The 22494-nt window shown below is 39.5% G+C and overlaps 1 protein-coding gene across 1 annotated transcript in view; it reads left to right on the plus strand.

Moving 5' to 3' along the window:
• The window catches only part of nlk2 (nemo-like kinase, type 2), a 53750-nt gene that overhangs the window by 11124 nt on the left and 20132 nt on the right, over positions 1-22494 (plus strand). Inside the window, exons 2-7 of the mRNA XM_057838253.1 lie at positions 11651-11780; positions 12068-12123; positions 14078-14184; positions 14330-14415; positions 17488-17697; positions 19752-19853. Coding sequence (XP_057694236.1) covers positions 11651-11780; positions 12068-12123; positions 14078-14184; positions 14330-14415; positions 17488-17697; positions 19752-19853 — 691 coding nt within the window. The remainder of the gene's footprint in view (positions 1-11650; positions 11781-12067; positions 12124-14077; positions 14185-14329; positions 14416-17487; positions 17698-19751; positions 19854-22494) is intronic.

The following is a 22494-nucleotide window of genomic DNA, read 5'->3' on the forward strand; positions in this document are numbered from 1 at the left end:
GGGCCCTGACGTGTACTTTCTTCAGCAGGGGGACACGTCTGGCAGTCCAGGATTTGAGCCCCTGGCGGCGCATTGTGTTACTGATTGTAGCCTTTGTTACTGTGGTCCCAGCTCTCTGTAGGTCATTCACTAGGTCCCCCCGTGTGGTTCTGGGATTTTTGCTCACCGTTCTTGTTGTCATTTTGACGCCACGGGGTGAGATCTTGCATGGAGCCCCAGATCGAGGGAGATTGTCAGTGGTCTTGTATGTCTTCCATTTTCTAATAATTGCTCCCACAGTTAATTTCTTTACACAAAGCGTTTTACCTATTGCAGATTCAGTCTTCCCAGCCTGGTGCAGGTCTACAATTTTGTCTCTGGTGTCCTTCGACAGCTCTTTGGTCTTGTGGAGTTTAGAGTGTGACTTGACTGAGGTTGTGGACAGGTGTATTTTATACCGGTAATGAGTTAAAACAGGTGCCATTAATTACAGGTAATGAGTGGAGCCTTGTTAGACCTCGTTAGATGAAGTTGGACAACTTTGACAGCCAGAAATCTTGCCTATTTGTAGGTGACCAAATACTTATTTTCCACTCTAATATGGAAATAAATTATTTAAAAATCAAAAAATTTGATTTTTCTCTTTTTTCCCCCCACATTCTTTCTCTCATGGTTGAGGTTTACCCATTTACAGGCCTCTCTAATCTTTTCAAGTAGGAGAACTTGCACAATTGGTGGATGACTAAATATTTATTTGCCCCACTGTACTTATATGTACACTTGTACTTACCCACTGTACTATATGCTTTGCAGTTCACAAACTCAACTGCACCCGTCGTCATATCGAATGTTATTCTTGATTTAGCAAGAATTAAAATGTTAGTATTCTAAATAAAGTGGATATGATGATGAGGAGGGGGAAGATGCTTTACCGTTCTTATAAAAACAGTATTCGCAATTTGCGGCATTTTAATATTCTGACCCAAATCTCTGGTTGCACCACTGCAGGAATCTGACCTTTTAACCAGGAATCGCACCAGCCGAACCGCCGACCCTGGCCGGCGAGACACCAACACATCTGGCCAGAAGGCCGAACTCGGCGCGTTAACCTTAGTCTTAACCCTTTGTACTGACTCCATTTTGAAAGGTTTAAAGAAAGCTCACCGAGAACAAGTTGACAATTTATTCGAGTTGACAGCGATCAAACAGAAAGGCGAAAGAGACACAGAGACACAAAAGACACACTCTGGCGAGGCGACAACTCGTTTCAAGGTCGCCATATCAGAAGTCAACAAAAGCTTTCTGAGAAAAATGACAACGCTTAATTAAACATTCAGTCTTTTGAAGGCTCTGGACAGGAGGATTCGGGAGTTACTGTTGTCAGGGCAACGAGGTTTGTGGATTTTGCCACCGCAGCGTCAAATGGGCTCTTGGAGTCTTATCAGTCGTGTTATCCATTGGATATCGGGCGTTCTAAGGTATTCCTTATGTTGGGACAGGTCTCTCTCGCCATTTGTTCTGGACTGTCCGTGAGAACTGATTGCGAGAGTTGGTGGTGCAGATTTGGGCTTGTAAGCGTCAATCTTGCTCATGACGCACACGTTGGGCTTCCATGATAGAAGGCGTCGTGTAGCTTTTATGCCCTATATTCTGCTTGTTTTCCTTAAACTGTGGTATAAGTGCTATTTACTGAATTTTATATTGGGTGTGTTAGAGTAATACAAACAGTCAAATAGTAAATACGTGAAACGTTGATGGTTCATGGATTTTGATTTACCCACATTAATGAATATCTTTGTCATTGACAGGATTTGATGATGCCCAGTGGGATTAAAACTTTTCTTTGAATATTATTCTTAAAACAACAACATGACAAAATATTTTGTGAAATGAATTTGTTTTGAGTATAGCCCGTATCTAAATTCCCGAGTCTCCATTGAACCTATTAAAGTGAAAACAAATTCATTTCAAACTAAATTAAAAGAATCATATTTATAGTACCTAGTGCTAGTTCGGTTGCATGATACTTCCACGTTTTTGTGAATCCTTCGATTGGTCGAAGCACATTCTGCGAGATGTTTGACTGACAGTCTTGGTGTAGCCGGGGATTTTCATTCCTTTGCCATCTGTTTTCCTTGACTGATCCTATTTGAGAAGGTTTACTGAAGGGTGCTTTGAAGAGGGCTCTAGTGTGAATGCTCTTACTTACACCTGCTGGGCTTCTCACGAGGCATTAAATCTCGGCATCCCTGGATTTAAATGTTTTTTGACTCATAAGTGGAAAGGTGGTCAAGCCTTACTGTATTTTATACTATGGACATATGACTCCTGTTCCACCCACCGGAACAAACAAAAAAGTCACCCTAACTCATTCCTCCATTAAAATGCTTTAAGTGGAGTATATTATTTAAGTATGGCCCCATTGATCAACTTCTCTTGCTTCAGATGAAATGGGGTTTATTCTTTTTATTTATTTGTTTATACAGTGTATCACAAAAGTGAGTACACCCCTCACATTTCTGCAGATATTTAAGTATATCTTTTCATGGGACAACACTGACAAAATGACACTTTCACACAATGAAAAGTAGTCTGTGTGCAGCTTATATAATACTTAATTTATTCTCCCCTCAAAATAACTCAAAATATACCCATTAACATCTACAGTGCCCTCCATAATTATTGGCACCCCTGGAAAAGATGTGTTTTTTAGCTTCTAATAATTGTTTTTTTTTAATTCAAATAACATTGGACCTTAATGGAAAAAGAAAAATCCAACCTTCAATACAAGTGCATTCATTCAGTGGGGAAAAAATCCCACGTAAAGAAAAAATTATTTGACATCAAATAATGTGTGTCACAATTATTAGCACCACTGGTGTTAATACTTTGTACAACCCCCTTTTGCCAACAAAACAAGGTCTGGGGACTGAAATGGCCATTGGAGGAGCTTGATTTTGTGTCTGGTGAACCATTTCTGTGTAGATTTGTCCATATGTTTAGGATCATTGTCTTGCTGAAAGACCCAGTCACGACCAATCTTCAGCTTTCGGGCAGAGGGCAACAGATTTTGATTTATAATATCCTGGTATTTCAAAGCATTCATGATGCCATGCATAACAAGGTTCCCAGGGCCATTGGAAGCGAAACAGTCCCACAGCATAACTGACCCACCCCCATACTTCACTGTGGGTATGAGGTGCTTTTCAGCATGCGCATCTTTCGTGGCACGCCAGACCCACTTAGAGTGTTTGTTGCATAAAAGCTCAATCTTGGTCTCACACAAAAATACGCCTGGGACCGTGTGCTTTGGTCAGAGGAGACCAAGATTGAGCTTTTTTAGGGGTGCCAATAATTATGGAATGCTTGTCATTTTCCCTCCAAAATGTCATGTGACTCTTAGAGCTGAAACGAGTACTCGAGCAACTCGAGTAACTCGAGTTTAAAAACTGATCCGAGTAATTTTATTCACCTCGAGTAATCGTTTATTTTGACAGCTCTAAGCATCACGTTTTGCTAGGACTACTTTTAATGCGGGACAACGCGCTCTCACGTGCGGAGAGGAAGAAGGGAAAAAAAACAAAACTTACCGCAGCCGACAGCCGCCACAAACGACGCCGACGTTGCTAAATACTAGCCCGCACAATGCCACATTGGTAACAGGTAGCATCTGTTGCGTCTCATAGAGATCACATGTATGTTGAACTAGATGCGAAATGACAGACTCGGCCGCGTCTGGGCAGCGTTTGTAAACAGCCGCCATCTTAAAGCAGTACAGCGCTAAGCGCTAATAAAGAGCGCTAAGTGCTAATAAATAAGATTAATGTTACTGTCGCTACTAGCTCACGTAACTTTAGCCCTGCGGAGGGCTAGGTTTCAGTTAATTATGACCACTGTTGATGCGTGGCTAACGTGTCTTACATACAGGCTTTAACATAACATAGCATTGTGGAGTAATGAGGGTGTAAAATAAAAACTTAAATTATGCTAACTATCAATTTTAGCTCAGTAGTCATTGCTGGATAAAACACCAAGTAGCACTGGTCCCTAATGTGCTCCAATACAGCCTGTATCATACATTTATTTTGAACACTGCAAAAACTCAAAATCCTATCAGGACTTACAGTTTAGACTAACTTAAAACTTAACTAGAACTTAAAAATGGCTTGACACAAAGAGAAATTCAATTGAAACACGTGGGATAAAATCCTAACTTTTAAGTGATGTGTGTTATCAAGTGTAACGGCATTTTTAGGTAATATATATATATATATATATATATATATATATATATATATTTTTTTTTAATAAGATCTAAAAGTTTTTTTGAGTGAAAGCAGTGAATTAGTCTTTTTTTTTTTTTTAAATTCTAGTTACATCTGAGATGCAATTGTTGGCTGTTTTCAACAATATACATCGAAAATAAAGACATTGATTGACTGAAAATGGTTCAAGATTAGATGAAATGTCTTGTTTTCTCATGTATATGTATAATTGCTCTTCACCTAAAAATATATTTGTTTTATCCGATTACTCGATTAATCGATAGAATTTTCAGTTGATTACTCGATTACTAAAATATTCGATAGCTGCAGCCCTAGACTCTTTACAGGAGTGCTGTCAGCATTGCTGCAGAGATTGAAGAGGATGGGCCTGTGAGTGCTCAGACCATACGCAGCACTCTACATCAAATTGGTGTGCATGGCTGTCACCCCAGGAGGAAGCAGGTACACAAGAAAGTCCACCCGTCTCATCAGACCGTAGAACATGGTTCCAGTAATCCATGTGCTTTGTTGACATGTCTTCAGCAAACTGTTGCGGGCTTTCTTGTGTACTGTCTTCAGAAGAGGCTTCCTCCCGGGGTGACAGCCATGCACACCAATTTGATGTATGGTCTGAGCACTTACAGGCTGACCCTCCACTTCTTTAATCTCTGCAGCAATGCTGACAGCACCCCTGTAACGAGTCACATGACATTTTGGAGGGAAAATGACAAGCAGTATTCAATTAGGACATTTAGGGATGTACGTAGTTTCTAAGGGGTGTACTCACTTTTGTTGCCAGGGGTTTAGATATTAATGGATATATTTTGAGTTATTTTGAGAGGAAAATAAATTAACTCTATTATATAAGCTGCCCACAGACTACTTTTCATCATGTCATTTTGTCAGTGTTGTCCAATGAAAAGATATACTTAAATGTCTGCAGAAATGCGAGGGGCGTACTCACTTTTGTGATACACTGTATATCCGCAGCATTGTTGTTTTTGTCAACAATGACAATCATAAAAATATTTCGTCGCCGGAACGATTTTTTTCATTATGATGACGAGCTAAAAACTTTGGAGACTGGAACATAATGAGACAAATGCCAGTTTTTGTCTGACGAAACGACAACGAGATGAAAATGCAACATAGTTTCTGACATATCTTTACAATGGCACAATTGCATCGTAGCAGTGTTTGGGTCGTGTCACTTTTGTGAGATGTGCTGCACCTCTCCCTCAGTCTAGTCACTGGAGTTTAGGATGTGTTTCAAGCTTGGCTGTGCTCCATCTTGCTTGTTTGGAAACACAATAAGATTTGTTTATCTTGGCAAGAGAGAATATGCAGTGGTGCTTTAGCCTTTAAGGGCGCTTTCACACTAGCCCTTTTTGGTCAGTTTTAAACAGACCAGAGTTATTTTCCTCAGTCCGCTTCGTTTTGTAAACGTGAACGCACATCTTAACCCTAGTTCGGACCAAACAAATGAACTCTGGTCCGGTAGAAAATCGTGGGTATGCTTTAAGAGGACACTGCTTCGCTTGTGAATGCAACCGGTGCAGGATGCGCTTTAGCCACTTTATGTGCAGTGTCACAGTGTGGAGCTGTGATGCATCCTTGGAAGCAGAAGTATGGCGCGCACGCTATTCAAAATCAACAATGGCAAATTGACAGACAGTTGACAATGGCCAAATGTTGTGCTGCACTAAGTAGTTGCATTTTATACACAGGATCTGGTTTTAATGTTGCGGTTGTGTTTTGCATGCTGTTGCTGAATGTACCGTGTGAGAGTGACAGTGGCATAGTCAGGCGGAGCCTCTCGGCACGGCCGTTTCGTGAGTCTTGCTCTCCTGCAAGTGGCGACAATGTGACAGTCCAAAAAGTCCAAGCGTGACTCGGGGTACCACATGGTTCCCTTTCGTTGTTTAATTTTCCCCTATGCATTTTTTATATACTCCGGTTCGCCCGGCATTGAATCAGGAGGGAGCGACCCCGTTGCTGGCCAAGTGGTCACAGTATACGAGTATGCTACATTACGTGCAGTGTAGCTCCCTCCCCTCCCAGGAAGGAGGTATTTCCTCTTCTATTTGTCCAATCAATGGGTGCGCCTTTCGTCCACATGATGCTACTCGGAAAGTTCGGTTGGCGCAGTGTGAATGCTGAACCTTTTCAGCAAGTCATTTGCAAGTGTTGCTGCAAGGTAGCTCTCCAGGCGGACCCTGGTCTAGGGCTGGGCGATATGGCCTTAAGTACGTATCACGGTAAATTGAGAAGATTTACCTCAGTAACGATAAATGAAGATAAATTCGCCCAAGCGGACTGTTCTATAATTTGTATTTCATGCATTGATTCAGATTTTCAAATAAACTTTTCTCGTTGATTTATTTCATATTTAACAATTGTATATGCAATCCAAACATTAAGTATACAAAAATATCTTGCAAAAAAATAAAAATTCCAAGTATGAACATTTATAACAGCTTGTAAGACATGAACAATGTACAACATTATAAAAATCAATGTGACGATTGTGTAAACATGTCATTGTAACACAAATTACTTACAGCTTGAACAGTACACTTCAAACAGCCAACTTAATGTTAATGGCTGCTGCCACATAATTATTCAACACACGTGTTTACTTCAAGTTTTTTTTTTTCCCCAGAGCATTTTATAAATACATGCACGAACACCCCCCCCCCCCCCCACACACACACACACACACAGACACACACAGTATGATGGCAGTAATTACACAGAATAAAGCAAGCACATACAGAAAAATAGCTGTGGCTATTAAACACTCATATTATAGGCTCCATTGTTGGATTATACTTTATGCTGAATGCTTTGCCATCATAAAAGCTATCAGAGAAATCACACAAAGATAGAAGAAAACGCGACTGGTTGCTAGATACAGTCCGTGCCTTATCCACTCATTAAGTTCAGCTGGTTCGACAAGGTTTGAGCCGCTATCAGACTCCATCATGTTCATTTGTAGCGTTAGCTGCTAGCGTTAGCCTGTGGCCTGTCTACCAGTAGAAAGCACTGAAAGTACCCTCTTCTGAAATCGTGAGAACAGGGGAAGGAGAGCGGGTGAAAGCCCGTCTGGAGGCCGCCAAGAGTCTACCTAATGTCTGGTGAAAGTTTGGCTTTTTTATTTTACACCCGGACTAAGCGGAAGATAATGGATGGATGGATGGACAGAACATCTTTTTATATCTTTTTACAGAACACTCAAGCAGATCATTCATTCACCAACTATGTACAGTCACGGTGCCACTCGTAGGGTGTACCCCCAAGTCTTTCTTCCATTTACAATATTGATGCCGTAAAGCATTGTTTTTTAACCATTTTTGAGCAAACGCACACTGCTTACCATATCAAAATCCCAAGGCATACCACCAGCAAAAAATTGTAAAAGTGAATTACTTTAGCCTATAATACCAATATAAAGTCGTGTATTGAATAGGAATCAAACTAACAGAAAGAAAGACACATTTCATAATCATACTTTTACTCACTCACTGTGACACCCGGGCCTGTTGTAGTGAAGTAGGTATCATTGCTTGCCCGGTGAAAGTTAATCCTGCTACGTCCAGTTCTTTTGGTAAATCCAACGCAAGATACCTTTTGCAGTATTGTTCGGTAAGGTAAAACAATTTGCTTTCTAATTACAGCCATTCATACTTGAGCCTTCATCTGGGTCAGAATTTTGTGTAATATCCAGTTCTGAGTTGGCATCTGTCCTTTTCAAAACAGTTTTCCATCGCTGTCATTACTCTAGTTTTGCTAGTAGCTAATGCTACTGTCACCGCCTCCTGACGCAACACTAAACCCGAGTTGCCAACTCCCCAGTAAGAAAAATAGCTATTGGCTGTCCTAGAAGTCGCTAGATGATGTGTTCACCTAATTTGCATATCTTGCAATTTGCATGTAATTGAAATGGACGCTGTAGGAGAGAGGAATAACGTCATGGGAGAAGCAAAAAGTCAATAAAAAAAAAAAACAGAAAAAGTCGCTAGTTGCTTTTGACAAAAAAAAGGGTTTAAAAGAGGCTTTCAAAATTTGCCAGATTTAGCGAGAAAGTCACCAAGTTGACGACACTTCACTAAACAAAGCAATTAGCTACCTGTTGCTGCCTACTGATAAGAAATAGTATTATATGATTAACGACCATTGGACAGCGCAGACACTCACCAGTCACCAACAACACATTTGTGGATTCATTTTCTAAAAATAGTTTTAGCGCAATTAGGTGAAAGTGAATAATTTTCCGTAGCACACTGCACAGTAGTGTGCCGCGCCACAGTGGTTGAAAAGAACTGCAGTAACGCATGCTGCGAGACGGGCAGTGCCTCTTGTGATGCTAGACAGCCCACCTAACCGCTACGTGTAGGCTATAGCTAGGGGCACTGCCTTCTGTTAATAAACGTGTATCAAATGGAGCCTAATGTGTTCTGCTTACTAAGCTAAATTCCTTTGTTAAATCTCATCAATGCTACAAACTATTATCATTTCAGATATCAAAAAAGTGTTTTTTTTTTTTTTTTTGTTCTCAGTGTTGTATTCTCTGTGGAAACCGGGTTGAAATGACTCTTTGAGTGTTAAGGGTTGCTAAGGTGAACAGTGTAAGGTTTATTTTCTTGCAAATTTGAAAGAGAAATCCAAAATTTGTTAATTCTGTGATTTGTCATTGTTTCTCATTTTGGGTCACGGTAGCGTGTGGCAAGAACCAGCGTATTTTACCAGTACTTTAATTGTTTTGCTTGTGTGGACAATAATTTAGCGAGGCAGATTGGGTCACTCTTGCTGGGTGGTCGATTGGACGGCTCATTGGAGGGTATAAGGCGCATTAGTTCCTCAGTGGGCTGCATTTGTCATTTTGTCTTTAATCTTTTAACATTGAATTATTGTTTTATTTATTTATTATTTATTTTATTTATGGGTTTGATAAATGATAAATGTGTGTCTTGGCAACTTCGACTCCAACAAAATAGGTTTGAGATCATTAAGCACAGCCACAATATACTATACTATATACTTGGACGATATGATCATTAGGGGTGTGACAATATATTGAAAAGGTGATATATCGCGATACTTTGTAGCCCACACGGTTATCAATACGGTCCCAGCAAGAATCGAGATATCGTTTTAAAAAGGTGTCATTGTTTATTTAAAAGAAAAGAAAGGAACAGGTGGCTACCAAAATCTTCCAGAATAGTGTCTACGTTAGCTCACTGGATGCCATGGATGGCGCTAGACATCCATTTCATTTTGACTTGCTTGGACGCCTAACCCAGTTAACTGACACCAGAGCATTCACAGCCAGTCTTTTGTGGGCATTTACAGGTCACTTCCTGTTCATTTTAAGAAATTTACATGTTACTTCCTGTTGATTTTGAGTAATTTCCTATCATTTAGGGACAGGAAATGATGTGAAATGCCTCAAAATTAGTTCATTGTCTGCCACTGACGGCAATAGACGTCCAATCTGTTTGAAGTGGGAGAGATGGCGGCAGTGAATGCACGTTCGTTCATTCGCTGCCACCATCCCAGTTCAAATGGATTAGACGTCTACTAGTGGTAAACAAAGAGCTTTTTTTTTTTTTTTTAGTTGTACCGTACAATATCGTAGAATAATATTATAACCAGTGTATTGATAATTGTTGTATTGCGGCATCATTAGATAATCGCTATTTCGAGCCTTGTTTGGCCAATCGTTTCGTATCGTGAGGTTCCCGTCACTAATAATGAAATATATATTCTATCAACATTTCATATGTCGATCATAATTATTGCCATAAGTATACATGTTCCTGCAGTGAATGTTTTGGCCAGTAGTTGACGACTAATTTATGCTGATTTGCTAAATCGATGAGATTCCAAATGCCATAGTAGTACCACAAATCGACCTCAAGGTGTCACTAGCTGCACTCAATTGGTTACCCCTGCCAACAGTATACGAGTAATGCATGTAGGACAATTAAAAATAGCAACACATATACTCCATAAATCAGTGGTCTCAAACCGGTCCTCAAAGGGCCGCAGGGGGTACTGGATTTCATTCCAACCAAACGAGACAAATACCTTTTCACCAATCTGGTTTCTTACAAGTGTAATCAGTTGATTGCAATCAGGTGCTGCTTATGTTAGTAGAAACCTCATTGGTTGAACTGTTTGTGCTGGATCTGTTGGAACAAAAACCAGGACCCACTGCGGCCCTTTGTGGAGTCGGTTTGAGACCGCTGCCATAAATAGACCTGTTCCTGAAATGCACGTTTTGGCCAGTAGTTGGCGACGATTTTATGCTGACTTGCTAAATCGATGAGATTCCAAATGCCATAGTAGCACCACAAATCGACCTCAAGGTGTCACTGTCTGCGCTCAGTTGGTTCCCCCTGCCAACCATATACGAGTAATGCATGTAAGACAATTAAAAATAGCAACACATATAATCCATAAGTAGACCTGTTCCTGCAATGCACATTTTGGCCAGTAGTTAGTGACTAATTTATGCTGACTTGCTACATCGACGAGATTCCAAATGCCATTGTAGTACCACAAATCGACCTCAAGATGTCCCTATCTGCACTCTATTGGTCCCCCCCCTGCCAAGAGTATGCGAGTAATGCATGCAAGACAATTAAAAATAGCAACACGTATAATCCACACAGACAACACAATTGGTTCCAATATTAATGTTAATTTACTTTTAACGATATTATGCTATCTTAATATAGTTTTAAATCTCAAAACCTCTAGTAACAAGTATTAATAGATCATTAGATAGCTTTACATTTGTGAAGTATGTATGCTACTATGCCGCTTCTGTTTACACTGGACAGTTTTAGGTTGAAGCACTACATTACATATTTAAGATACTGTATGTGGCCGGTCAGTTTGAGGTCAATTTAAAAATAAAGTGAGTGGGGGGTGTCAAAATTCTTTTTTCACCAAAGAATTAGACATGTATGATAGAATACGTATGATATAAAATGGCCCATATCGCAATAGGTTTTATTTTGCACAGCACTATGATATTACACTATAGAATACTAAATGATGCAAAAGATTTTTTGTGTTGTTGTAGTCATGCTGGTTGCACTGAGGAGGAAAATTTTTGGTTCCATTTTGAAATACCTTTTGTGAGACCTCCTCCTATAAATTTTCTGACACTCATCTATTAAGGAATCACTGATATTGATTTACCTTGAAGCCTTGAAGCTTAACATTTCATTCTCGCCACAGGGGTAATGCAATTTTGTTGTCGATACGACTTCCTAGATATGAATTGAATATGATCTAATCAAGATTTACTACCTTAATTCTTAGAATATATAATGAATTGTAGATGCTGGCTGTTGAAGAGTCATTGAATCAACAACTTTGCGTTCTTTTCCCAGGTCAGTCACAGATCCCAGAGATGGAAAACGAGTTGCCCTCAAAAAGATGCCCAATGTCTTCCAAAACCTTGTTTCTTGCAAGAGGGTATTTCGAGAACTAAAGATGCTATGCTTCTTCAAACATGAAAATGTAAGGACGCTGTTGTATTTGATAATTACAAAAAAAAAAAAAAAAAAAAAAAAAACATGAATGAAAACAATATACATTTGATGAATTGCCTTTGTCTGTCCTTGTACTGCGTTTTACTGAGTTAGCAGAATTTCATTGAAAGCATGATAGACACACAATTTTTACCACCTTAGTGAACTTTTAAATATGACACACTACACATTTTAATGCAGTTAAAAATAAATCACATGCTACATTGAGACAGTGATGCAGATGTTGTCTTAACCCTATTTTAACCCTCTACTCAGGTGCTGTCTGCTCTTGACATTCTGCAACCTCCACACATTGACTACTTTGAAGAAATGTATCCTTCACATTTGCAACTGCTTGGTTCTCGTCTGCTGTTTGAAAGTTTAAGGATATTTGCAAAGGAATTGTTAACAAACATAATTGGTTTAAAGTGTCTGTGACCTGATCATTTTTTTAAATGGCATTATTATGTGAAATAAAACCATATTTTGAGATGATTCGACTATATACAACAGTTTGGCAAAGCGCCGATGACGAGAAATGGCTTTTAATCTGCCATTTAGCCCTGCCAGCCATTATAGTGCTCCAGCGCCTCCACCTGGGTGATGACGTCAGCAGAGTAAGGATTTGCGCTGATTTAGAATTCAGCCCAATGGGGAAGATTCAGAACAAGGAAAACCCGACAGAGAGTAGCAAAATGTCATCATTGTTTTTAATCTCTCTACTCCAATATTTTTACAGGATATTATTTTTATCCAAGTATTTTTCCCAATTGCTAAACGGAGTGTATGGTCATGACAAATAACAGTCTTGTGCTAAGTGGAATATGAAAAAATAAAAATGCATTCATTCAGTACGACAGGGCTAAATTACTGCATAATGGTCAAAACTGCTGACTTCTTAAGACTCCCTAACGTCATTTTATGCCACCGGAGTTAGTCCGGCTTTTGTCATTTCCCTGCCCCGGCTTTGGAGAGCGTAAACATACCAGGAGACGTGACAGCTAGCCGACATGCTAACCCGAATTGAACGGAGTTTTAAAGTCTTATTCTCGCCTTTCGAAGCAAAAAAAAATCACACAAAGCTACCCCGGATCATATCACACAGTGGCGGAGTTGCACTTATCATTTATTTATGTAAGTAAGACCAGAGATAAATATGACAGCACATCACCCTGACCCTGGCTGCCTACCTACCCACCTACCTACTTCACCTGACTGGCTAACTAGCTGTTTGGCAGACTGACTTGCTGACAGGCAATTTGGTTTACAGACCGACTGACCTTTTCTCATGTTTGATTTTGTTTCAAATGGTTTATGCACGCTCTTATTTCATTATCACTTCAATTAAGAACAGAGCTGGAGTCTGTTGTATAAATAAAGTTAAATTCACTGGTACTTCAGTTCTAATAACAAAAAAGTTTAAGTAGAAGACATTCCGAATACTTTGTCATTGTTTTTATTTTGCCAAGAAATCGTAATCGATTTTGGAAAATTGGGTTTGAGAGAAAATAATTGGGATTTTCTCAGGCAAAATCAAACAGGCAGGCTAGTCACACTGAGAAGCATCTTGTCCATATCTGATATGAAACTACCTCCCAAATGTGGTTTCAATCAGTCTCGAAAAAATCTGATTTCTATGTTTTGTGACTGTTCAGATTAAAAAAAGAGCCATCCAGTTTAAATCTGAATGGGCTAAAAATCAGATTTTGACTGCCAGTCTGTACAAGGCCTTTGTGACACACGTATTAAAATACACATTAATTTTAATATCAAGTAATATAGTCATAATTCATGTAAATATGTGCTCGTGACTACATGGTAAATGTGCTGCATGACCTGATTTATATTCAAACAGTTGTCAGTTAACCATCCATTCACCCGTCCAGCCATATTCTGAATCACTTCCTTAATCAGGTCAATGGTGTGCTGGAGCTCTATCCTAGCCAATCACAGATTGTGTTGCCAGAAGTACATAGAAAAAATGAATTCGTAATCAGGGTTTGTAGAAGACTAGTGCAATGTTTTGCTTTGAACATTTGTGACTGTGACTACACTTTCTGACACTAGACAGCACATATCTCTCGAGAATGCCTTTGTATTTTTCCCCTTGCATAAATTGTAAAAAATGGAACTTTGTATTTTAATGGAAACTAAAGATTTTAAGTAAACATAACTCAAAATCTGCTTGTAGTAACTTGTAACATTTTCCTAACAATGTATCTTCTTGTTGGATAAAGTGTTGCTTTCTTTCTTATCCTATTTTGGCCTTAACCTCTCATTGGCCAGATATGTTGTGACTGAACTGATGCAAAGTGACCTCCACAAAATCATCGTGTCACCACAACCTCTGAGCTCAGACCACGCCAAAGTCTTTCTCTATCAGATTCTACGAGGTAGGATTTTCCAATCATTTTTATTCATTCGTGTTGTTACTGATCAACATTTGGGAACGCGTCTCCCAGACAGCATGTTCGCTGCTTAAAAATATTTAACTGTTAATTTATTTAACATGCCATTCTTGTCATCCACCATCATTAGGACTTAAGTACCTTCATTCTGCTGGCATTCTTCACCGTGACATTAAACCTGGCAACCTCTTGGTCAACAGCAACTGTGTGCTCAAGGTGTGTGGACATATGACAATAACAATTATAAAAGACAAGAACCAGTACGGCCAATTTCTTCAATTTTTTTGTCTTCTGAAGCACATCATTTAATGCCAAAAATATGTCAGTCAGACTTTTATGTCTTTGGAAGTGTCTACAATATACATATACAGGGAGTCTTCGAGTTAAGAACATGTTCCGTTACTACGCTGGCGATATAACCCGAATTCCCGCGTAAGTCAGATTTCATCGTTGAAGTCTAAATATACATCAAATTATAATTATATTATTAATATAGTATGAAAAAACTACAGTTATCCCTCGTGACTTCGCGGTTCACGTTTTGTGGATTCTGTGCATCGCGGGATTTTCAAAAGTACTCATCACAAAATAAAAATGAAAATATATGCGTTGTTTCATTTTGAGGCGCAAGAGACATTGTTTTGCAGCAAGGCAAACATGACTCAGGGACTTGGTAAATACCCACGGGCACTCCTACAAGCCGTATGATTGGTTGCTGCTGTGAGATCGACTCATTAGAGCACCAATGAGCACCATTGCAGCCTCTCCAACCGATAAGACTGACAATAAGAGTGGCTTTACACAGTGTGCTGATTGGCTGTGCGCCATCTCAGCCTCCCCTATTATGATTGACGGACGAGTCCACCAATAAAAGTGGCCTTGTGGAGGAGTTTGAGTATCTCGGGATCTTGTTCACGAGTGGGGATAGGTCAGAGCGTGAGATCAACAGGCAGATTAGTGCAGCGTACCCAGTGTTGTGGGCGCTTAACCAGTCTGTTGTGGTGAAGAGAGCGCTGAGCCGGAAGGCGAAGCTCTTGATTTACCGGTCGATCTACATTTCTACCCTCAACTATGGCCATGAACTATGGGTAATGACCGAAAGAACAAGATCACGGACACAAGTGGCTGAAATGAGTTTGCTTCGCAAAGTGGTCTTGTTCTTCTTTGCCTTGAGGAACTTTGAGGTAGAGATTGAAGTATGCGATGGAGCACCATCCTGCTGCAGAATTTGTTCCTTTTTATGGTTAGGAATGTAAGAGGCAGCTAAGATTTGTTGATATCTCAAACTATTTATCTCTCAGGGTGCAGACAATTAAAAAAAAACGTGTGGCATTTGCCAAGGCCCACAGCCTGTCAAAAGGATGGACGCTGGAAAAGTGGCAAAAGGTTGATTTTTCAGATGAATCTTACATTGAATTACACCACAGTCGGCGCAAATGTTGCGGGAGACCTACTGGAGCCCGCATGGATCCCAGATTCACTCAGAAAACCGTTAAGTTCGGTGGTGGCAAAATCATGGTCTGGGGTTACATCCAATATGGGGTGTGCAAGAGATCTGCAGGGTGGAAGGCAACATAAATAGTCTCAAATATCAACAAAACTTAGCTGCCTCTTACATTCCTAACCATAAAAAGGGACAAATCCTGCAGCAGGATGGTGCTCCATTGCATACTTCAACCTTAAAGTTCCTCAAGGCAAAGAAGATCAAGATCCTCCAGGACTGGCCAGCCCAGTCACCAGACAGGAACATCATTGAGCATGTCTGGGGTAGGATGAAAGAGGAAGCATGGAAGATGAAACCCAAAAATGTTGATGAACTCTGGGAGGCAAGCAAGACTGCTTTCTTTGATGTTGTACGAATCCTTGCCTAAGCCCATGGAAGTCATACAAAATATTAAATTTGGATCCCACAGCACCACTACTTAATTCGCTCTTGTTACGTAACATATTTTTGTATTTGAAGTACATTTTTTTGAAGTACATTTTATTGCCTACTTTCTGTAGGCGACAAAACTTTTGTCTTGCCAAAATTTGAATGATAAATCTTTTTTCAGTGAAACAAATATATTTTTGTACATTCAACATCATCTGGGAGGGTCTTATCTTTCATATGAGCCATTTCTGAAGCCAATTGAGTAATTAAAAGTCAGGTTATTAGCAATTGTTTCTACAAAATGGATAAGCGACAAGACTTTTGTCAGGGACTGTATGCTATTTTTTGACAATAAAAAGTGAAAACGCGCGCAACAAAGGATTTTGGAACTTGAAGGAGACCATAGAGTGCAAATATGAAAATATAAATGTAAAATTGTAATAAAGTAACAAATATTTACAATAAACAAACGTATAATTTTTTATTTTTTTTAAACTCAAACTGATACTCGAAGAAGTGGTCACCCTTCAACTTTTGAACTGGCTTTTGCAATGGAATAAGTTGATTTTTAGAGGTTGTAGGTTCCACTACGAAAAGCCTTCAGCTCGACTATCTCCTCGCTCCGTCACCCTCGTAGCGGGCATGAAAAAAACTCTCAAGCTGCTCGTTCCAGTTCATTCGTTTAATCCAACAGGAATTAATCCAAACACTTGTCATCCACAATTTAAACAAAGGAGCAACTGAGAGATATAGAGACCAATCCAACCAGGGAGAGAGAAAAGGACACGTCAAAAACTGTTTGGGCTATGAGCTTACTACTTCTTCCATTCATGCCAACTGAGCTTCACAGCGATCCACTTCCTTGTATATCGTACCTTGTCAAACGTGACGTAACGAACTAGTTCCACAAAATCAAATAAAAAATAATCCTGTTTTATATTACCAAATAACAATTAACAACTCATTTTATAGAACCAAATAAATTATTTAAAATTAACATAAATAATTATCCAAACGTTATTTATGCACTTACAGAGTGTCATCAATTCAGATTTTATTTCCATGTGTAATGTTGTTATAGTATGTTCTAATGTTATAATAAGAATGGGTAGCATAACCTTGATCCAGCAATAGAACCAAACAATTATTTTAGGTGAGTAAAGATATTGGAAAAGATCATTCAAAAGATTATACATTTCCAACCCTGTAAAAATGTCAGCTTTCTACTTTTACCATAGTTTATGATGTGTTTTATCGGTTTTAATCCTCTGTAGTAATTCATTCACTCCATTTTATTTCTGTTTTAATACTTTTGCCTACCCATGAAAACGATTTATATAAATAGTTGAATGCAATGAACCCAAGCATTTTTAGTCAACATCAAAACAAGTGAAGTTTAAATGATTCTATTTCAGATTTGTGATTTTGGATTGGCACGAGTAGAGGAGACCGATGAGTCCAGGCACATGACCCAGGAAGTGGTGACACAATACTACCGAGCCCCAGAGATCCTGATGGGGAGCCGACACTACTCCAACTCTATCGATATCTGGTCTGTGGGCTGCATTTTTGCGGAGCTACTCGGGCGAAGAATTCTCTTCCAAGCCCAAAGTCCCATTCAGCAGGTGAACAATGCAACCCAATGTTGTATTTGAAAACATTTTTAATTTTTATTTCTCTTTTTGACAAGTATACTTGTTAGTCTTATTTTAGTAATTCCAAAATGTTTTCGTCTAGTTTTAGTCGGTGACTACTCAAAATGTTTCCGTCTGTAAAATTCAAAAGTCTTAGTCCAAAGGTAAATAAAGGTTTCCAACAATTTTGAATGAAAATTAATAGATGAGCATATATTGTCGTGTCTACAAGGACAACTTCATGATGATAATACACACTCAGTAGGAAAACTGTCCATTATTTTTAATTAATTAAACCCACCTGGACGCCATGTACTGTTTGTAACCAAAAAAAAAAAGTTGTCCGAGAGTTTAAGAGGACACTCGCCATGCTAAAGCTAACGCGAATGCAATGCTAATGCTGCGAGTTACATTGAGTTTGTGATGATCACTCTGCACAGACCTTTAAAAGCTAAACCAATATTTTATACACTCCGCTGCACGGTTGTTTTCGGCAGCCCTTTTGATTTTTTTTTTTTAGTCTTCGTCTCTTGGACGAAAAAACTAGTTTACTAAACTAAATTAGTCTTAGTCATATTTTCGTCATTTCAAAATGTGTTCGTCTTCTCTAGTTTTAGTCAACCAAATCTCATACAAATTTCGTTGAGTTTTAGTCGACAGTTGCTCAAAATTTTTTCGTCTGTAAATTTCAAAAGTTTTAGTCCAAAAATAAATGTTTCCAACAATTTCAAATGAACATATACGAGTACATATTGTAGCATCTACAAGGGCAACGCCAACTTGGTGATGGCAATACACACTAATGAGGAAAACCAGTTCATCATTTTCAATTAAATCCACTTGGAAGCCACAAACTGTATGTTAAAAAAAAACAAACAAAAAAAAAAAACATCCAAGCGTTTAACACTGGGAAGTCTGGGATTTTCTAATGCGAACGTGAATGCTACGCTAATGCTAGGAGTTACATTTAGCATCTAATGATTGCTCAGCACAGATCTTTAAAAGCTAAAGCAGCATTGCATATTCTCGCCTGCAAAGATAAGAAAACAAATCTCATCGTGTTACCAAACAAGTAAAATGGAGTGCAGCCTAGCTTTAGATGTATCCTAAAAACTCCAATGAGATGAGGAGGGAGAGGCGCAGATCATCTTACATGAGTGACACGACCCAAACACTGCTACAATGCAAACTGACATACTTCATGTACAATATGAAAATGTCACACATTGTGAACATATAACAGAAACGATGTTGCATTTTCGTCTCCTCGTCGTCTCATCAGACGAAAACTGCCATTCGTCTCGTTATGTTCAGTCTCCCAAGCTACGTTTTAAACTCATCATTGTTATGAAAAAATTGTTCATCGATTAAATATTTTCGTTAACGTCATAACAAAACTGTCCAAGAGTTTAAGGAAAGTCACCACGCTAAATAATAAAGGTAACGCGAATGCTATGCTAATGCTACGACTTACTTTCAGTGTGTGATGATCACTCGGCACAGACCTTTAAAAGCTAAACCAACAATTTATATACTCTTCTGCCAAGATAAGAGCAAAATCTTACTATTTGTTTCAAAACAAGCAAGATGGAGCGCAACCTTGCTTGAAGCACAACCTAGCACCAATGGAGGGGATGCAGCACATCGCACAACCACACACTGCTATGATGCAGGCTGATGTTTTTCAACGTAGTATAATATGAAATTGTCACGCATTTGAATGTATGACGGAACTATGTTGCATTTGTTATTTGTCTCGTTATGTTTTAGTCTCCTAAGAAATGTTTTCAGCTCGTGGTCATCATGAAAAAATTGTTTGTCGACAAAATATTTTCCTTATCATAATACTTGACAAAAACAACGGTGTACACTGGTAGGATTTTTATGCATTGAGGAGTTGTTAGGTCATATCAAAGAAAATTTATCTGTGAATCAAATGTGCTTTACTAGTGATTACAAGATGAGAGTAATCGAAAACTCTTCCAGCTTTTGAGGTAGTTATCTTCTACTTATATTTGGGCTTGTTTTCTTTTGCCTTTCAATAGCTGGATTTGATCACAGACTTGTTGGGGACTCCTTCTATGGAGGCGATGAGGACAGCATGTGAAGGAGCTCGTGCTCACATTCTCAGAGGACCTAATAAACAGGTAATTAATTAGGCTGCTCTGGTAAGAAATTTGTTTTTCTGTCTTACATGCAGAGTTCAAGGGTTGAAGTCCTCCCTCGTAATGATGGAACTCCATCAGCAGGGGGGACTAGAGGTCAATCATGAGATTGGCGCAGATCAGTGTGGGAAATAGAGATTTGGGGTGCTACTGTTGTCTATAGGGAATAGTATAGTGTATGGTATGATTCCTTTCACAAGCATTCGTGATTGTTAGAGTTGTTGAATCCTGTCTTGTCATATTTTTGGTAAATGAACAGTACTTGTATAGCGCATCGCCGGTCGATGCTCGGGCAGCCATGCGCTCTCGTCTCCGGTTCTCGCCTGTGTCGAGACTTCCACCCTCCTCAGCCCTCTTCAATGCCCGCCTAGCAAGCGCTACACTCGGCTTGAGCTCGGGCAGACACGCGCTCTGACGTTGGACAGTTTTTTCACCGAGAATGCACAGTTTACGGCATTCATTCCCCTGCTGTGTCCCCGGCAAGGAGCACTGACTGCCTGCCGGAGCCGCAGCAGGGGAGCGATGAGCCGAAACTTGCTTGCCATCGGGGGGCTGGCCGATCGGTGAAGGCAATCACTCCCGCCACCATGTATGACATGAGTCGGGGTAGTTTTGTGTGATTTTTCGTGTTTGAAAGGCAAGGAAGAGACTTGGAAGAGCCGCTCGGTTCGGGTTAGCATGTAGCCTAACCCTTACCATCCTCTTTTGTTTATGCCCGCAGGGAAATGACAAGAGCTGGACTAACTCTGGTAGCATAAAATACCTTTCGGGAGGTTTAAGAGGTTGGCAGTTTTGACCTTTAGGCAGTAATTTAGCCCTGTTGTACTGAACAAATGCATTTTTAAGATTTCATATTCCATTTAGTACAAATATTTGTCATGACCATTCAATTTATTTAGCAATAAATAAATACTTGGATCGTGTAAAAATATTGAAGTAGAGAGATAAAAACAATTTGCAGTCTGCTCTAGTCATCAGCCTCAGAAAAATCCACACTTAAAACAGAATCACTGGAAAACACTTCCTCCTCCATTGGGTTTAATGCAAAATCTGCTGAAATCGCTCTTTCTCTGACGTCATCACCAAGATCGAGGTGCCAGAGCGCTATAATTACAGGAGGAGCTAAACTGCAGATTTAAAGACTCATTTCTCTTCATCTGCGCTTTGCTAAATTGTTAGATATAGGCAAACCGTCTCAAAATATAATTGTAATTGTTGTAATAATGCTATTTGATTTTTTTTTTTTTTTTAATCGTGTCAAATGCACTGTCAATGTTTTTTTTTTTTTGTTTTTTTTTTGTTTTAGCTAGCTCTGCCACCCACTGCTTCTTTGTTTCTGTATAGACTGTTTTGGAGAAAAACATGTGCAAGCTTTACTTAATATCTCAGTCTTGCAAGTAACGACTGTGCTATAAAGAGTACGATTTTGGGAGCGTTGTCTTCAACAAAGCCCCGGAACAAACCGGCTGTAAACAGTATCTCTTGGGGTGATGTAGTGCAGGATGTGGAGATTTCCGTAAATGTTCAATCAGCTCTTTGAGGCATATGGCAAGCACTTTTTTGTGGAGGATGATGCAGAGGATGCCAACTCAGACCTTCCTAAGATTAGATAGAGGAGCACCATGAGGATGTACGTGTCTTAGTTGTTAAAACTCAGTTTTGAGTGCAGAAACTGCTTAAAGAGAGCAACAACACCATACGGCAATACGGTTGCTCAAGTAATTATGCAAATTTCGCATTTCGCAGACCTCTGATAATGGAGAAAACATTAAGTTAAATCAAAAGAATCATCCTGATCACTCGTGGCTTTTGGCCAACTGTGCGTCCCTCCGTCCCACCCATTCTCGCTGTCCTCCTTCCTCTCTCTCTTCCGCTGCAACCTCACAATATACCGCTGTCTCCTGGTCCCCCCTCCAGGACCTTGTTGCCATTGCATCCCCACATTGCTGGCCTTCCAAATCAAAGTATTGTTAGTGGAAGAACCAACGGTCCCCATTTCACTCATAAAACAGTAAATATAAATAACCTACACTGCTGGCCAATAGTATTGGCACCCCTGCAGTTCTGTCAGATAATGGTCAATTTCTCCCAGAAAATGACCGCAATTACAAATGCGTTGGTAATAATATCTTCATTTATTTTGCTTGCAATGAAAAAACACAAAAGAGAATGAAAAAAAAAAATCATTTTCATTTTTACACAAAACAAATTGGCCGGACAAAAGTATTGGCAACCTTTGAAAAATCATGTGATGCTTCTCTAATTTGTGTAATTAACAGTGCCTGTTACTTACCTCAGGCACATAACAGTTGGTGGCAGTAACTAAATCACACTTGCAGCCATTTAAAGTCCTGTGTCCTTGTGTGTACCACATTGAGCATGGAGAAAAGGAAGAAGACCAAAGAACTATCTGAGGACTTGAGAAGCAAAATTGTGAGGAAGCATGGGCAATCTCAAGGCTACCAGTCCATCTCCAAAGACCTCAATGTTCCTGTGTCTACCGTGCGCAGTGTCATCAATATGTGTAAAGCCCATGGCACTGTGGCTATTCTCCCTAGATGTGCACGGAAAAGAAAAACTGATGTGAGATTTGAATAAAAGTGTGCAGATGGTGGATAAAGAA

The sequence above is a fragment of the Corythoichthys intestinalis genome, chromosome 6, assembly GCF_030265065.1.
Source record: "Corythoichthys intestinalis isolate RoL2023-P3 chromosome 6, ASM3026506v1, whole genome shotgun sequence".
In the NCBI taxonomy this organism is placed as follows: domain Eukaryota; kingdom Metazoa; phylum Chordata; class Actinopteri; order Syngnathiformes; family Syngnathidae; genus Corythoichthys; species Corythoichthys intestinalis.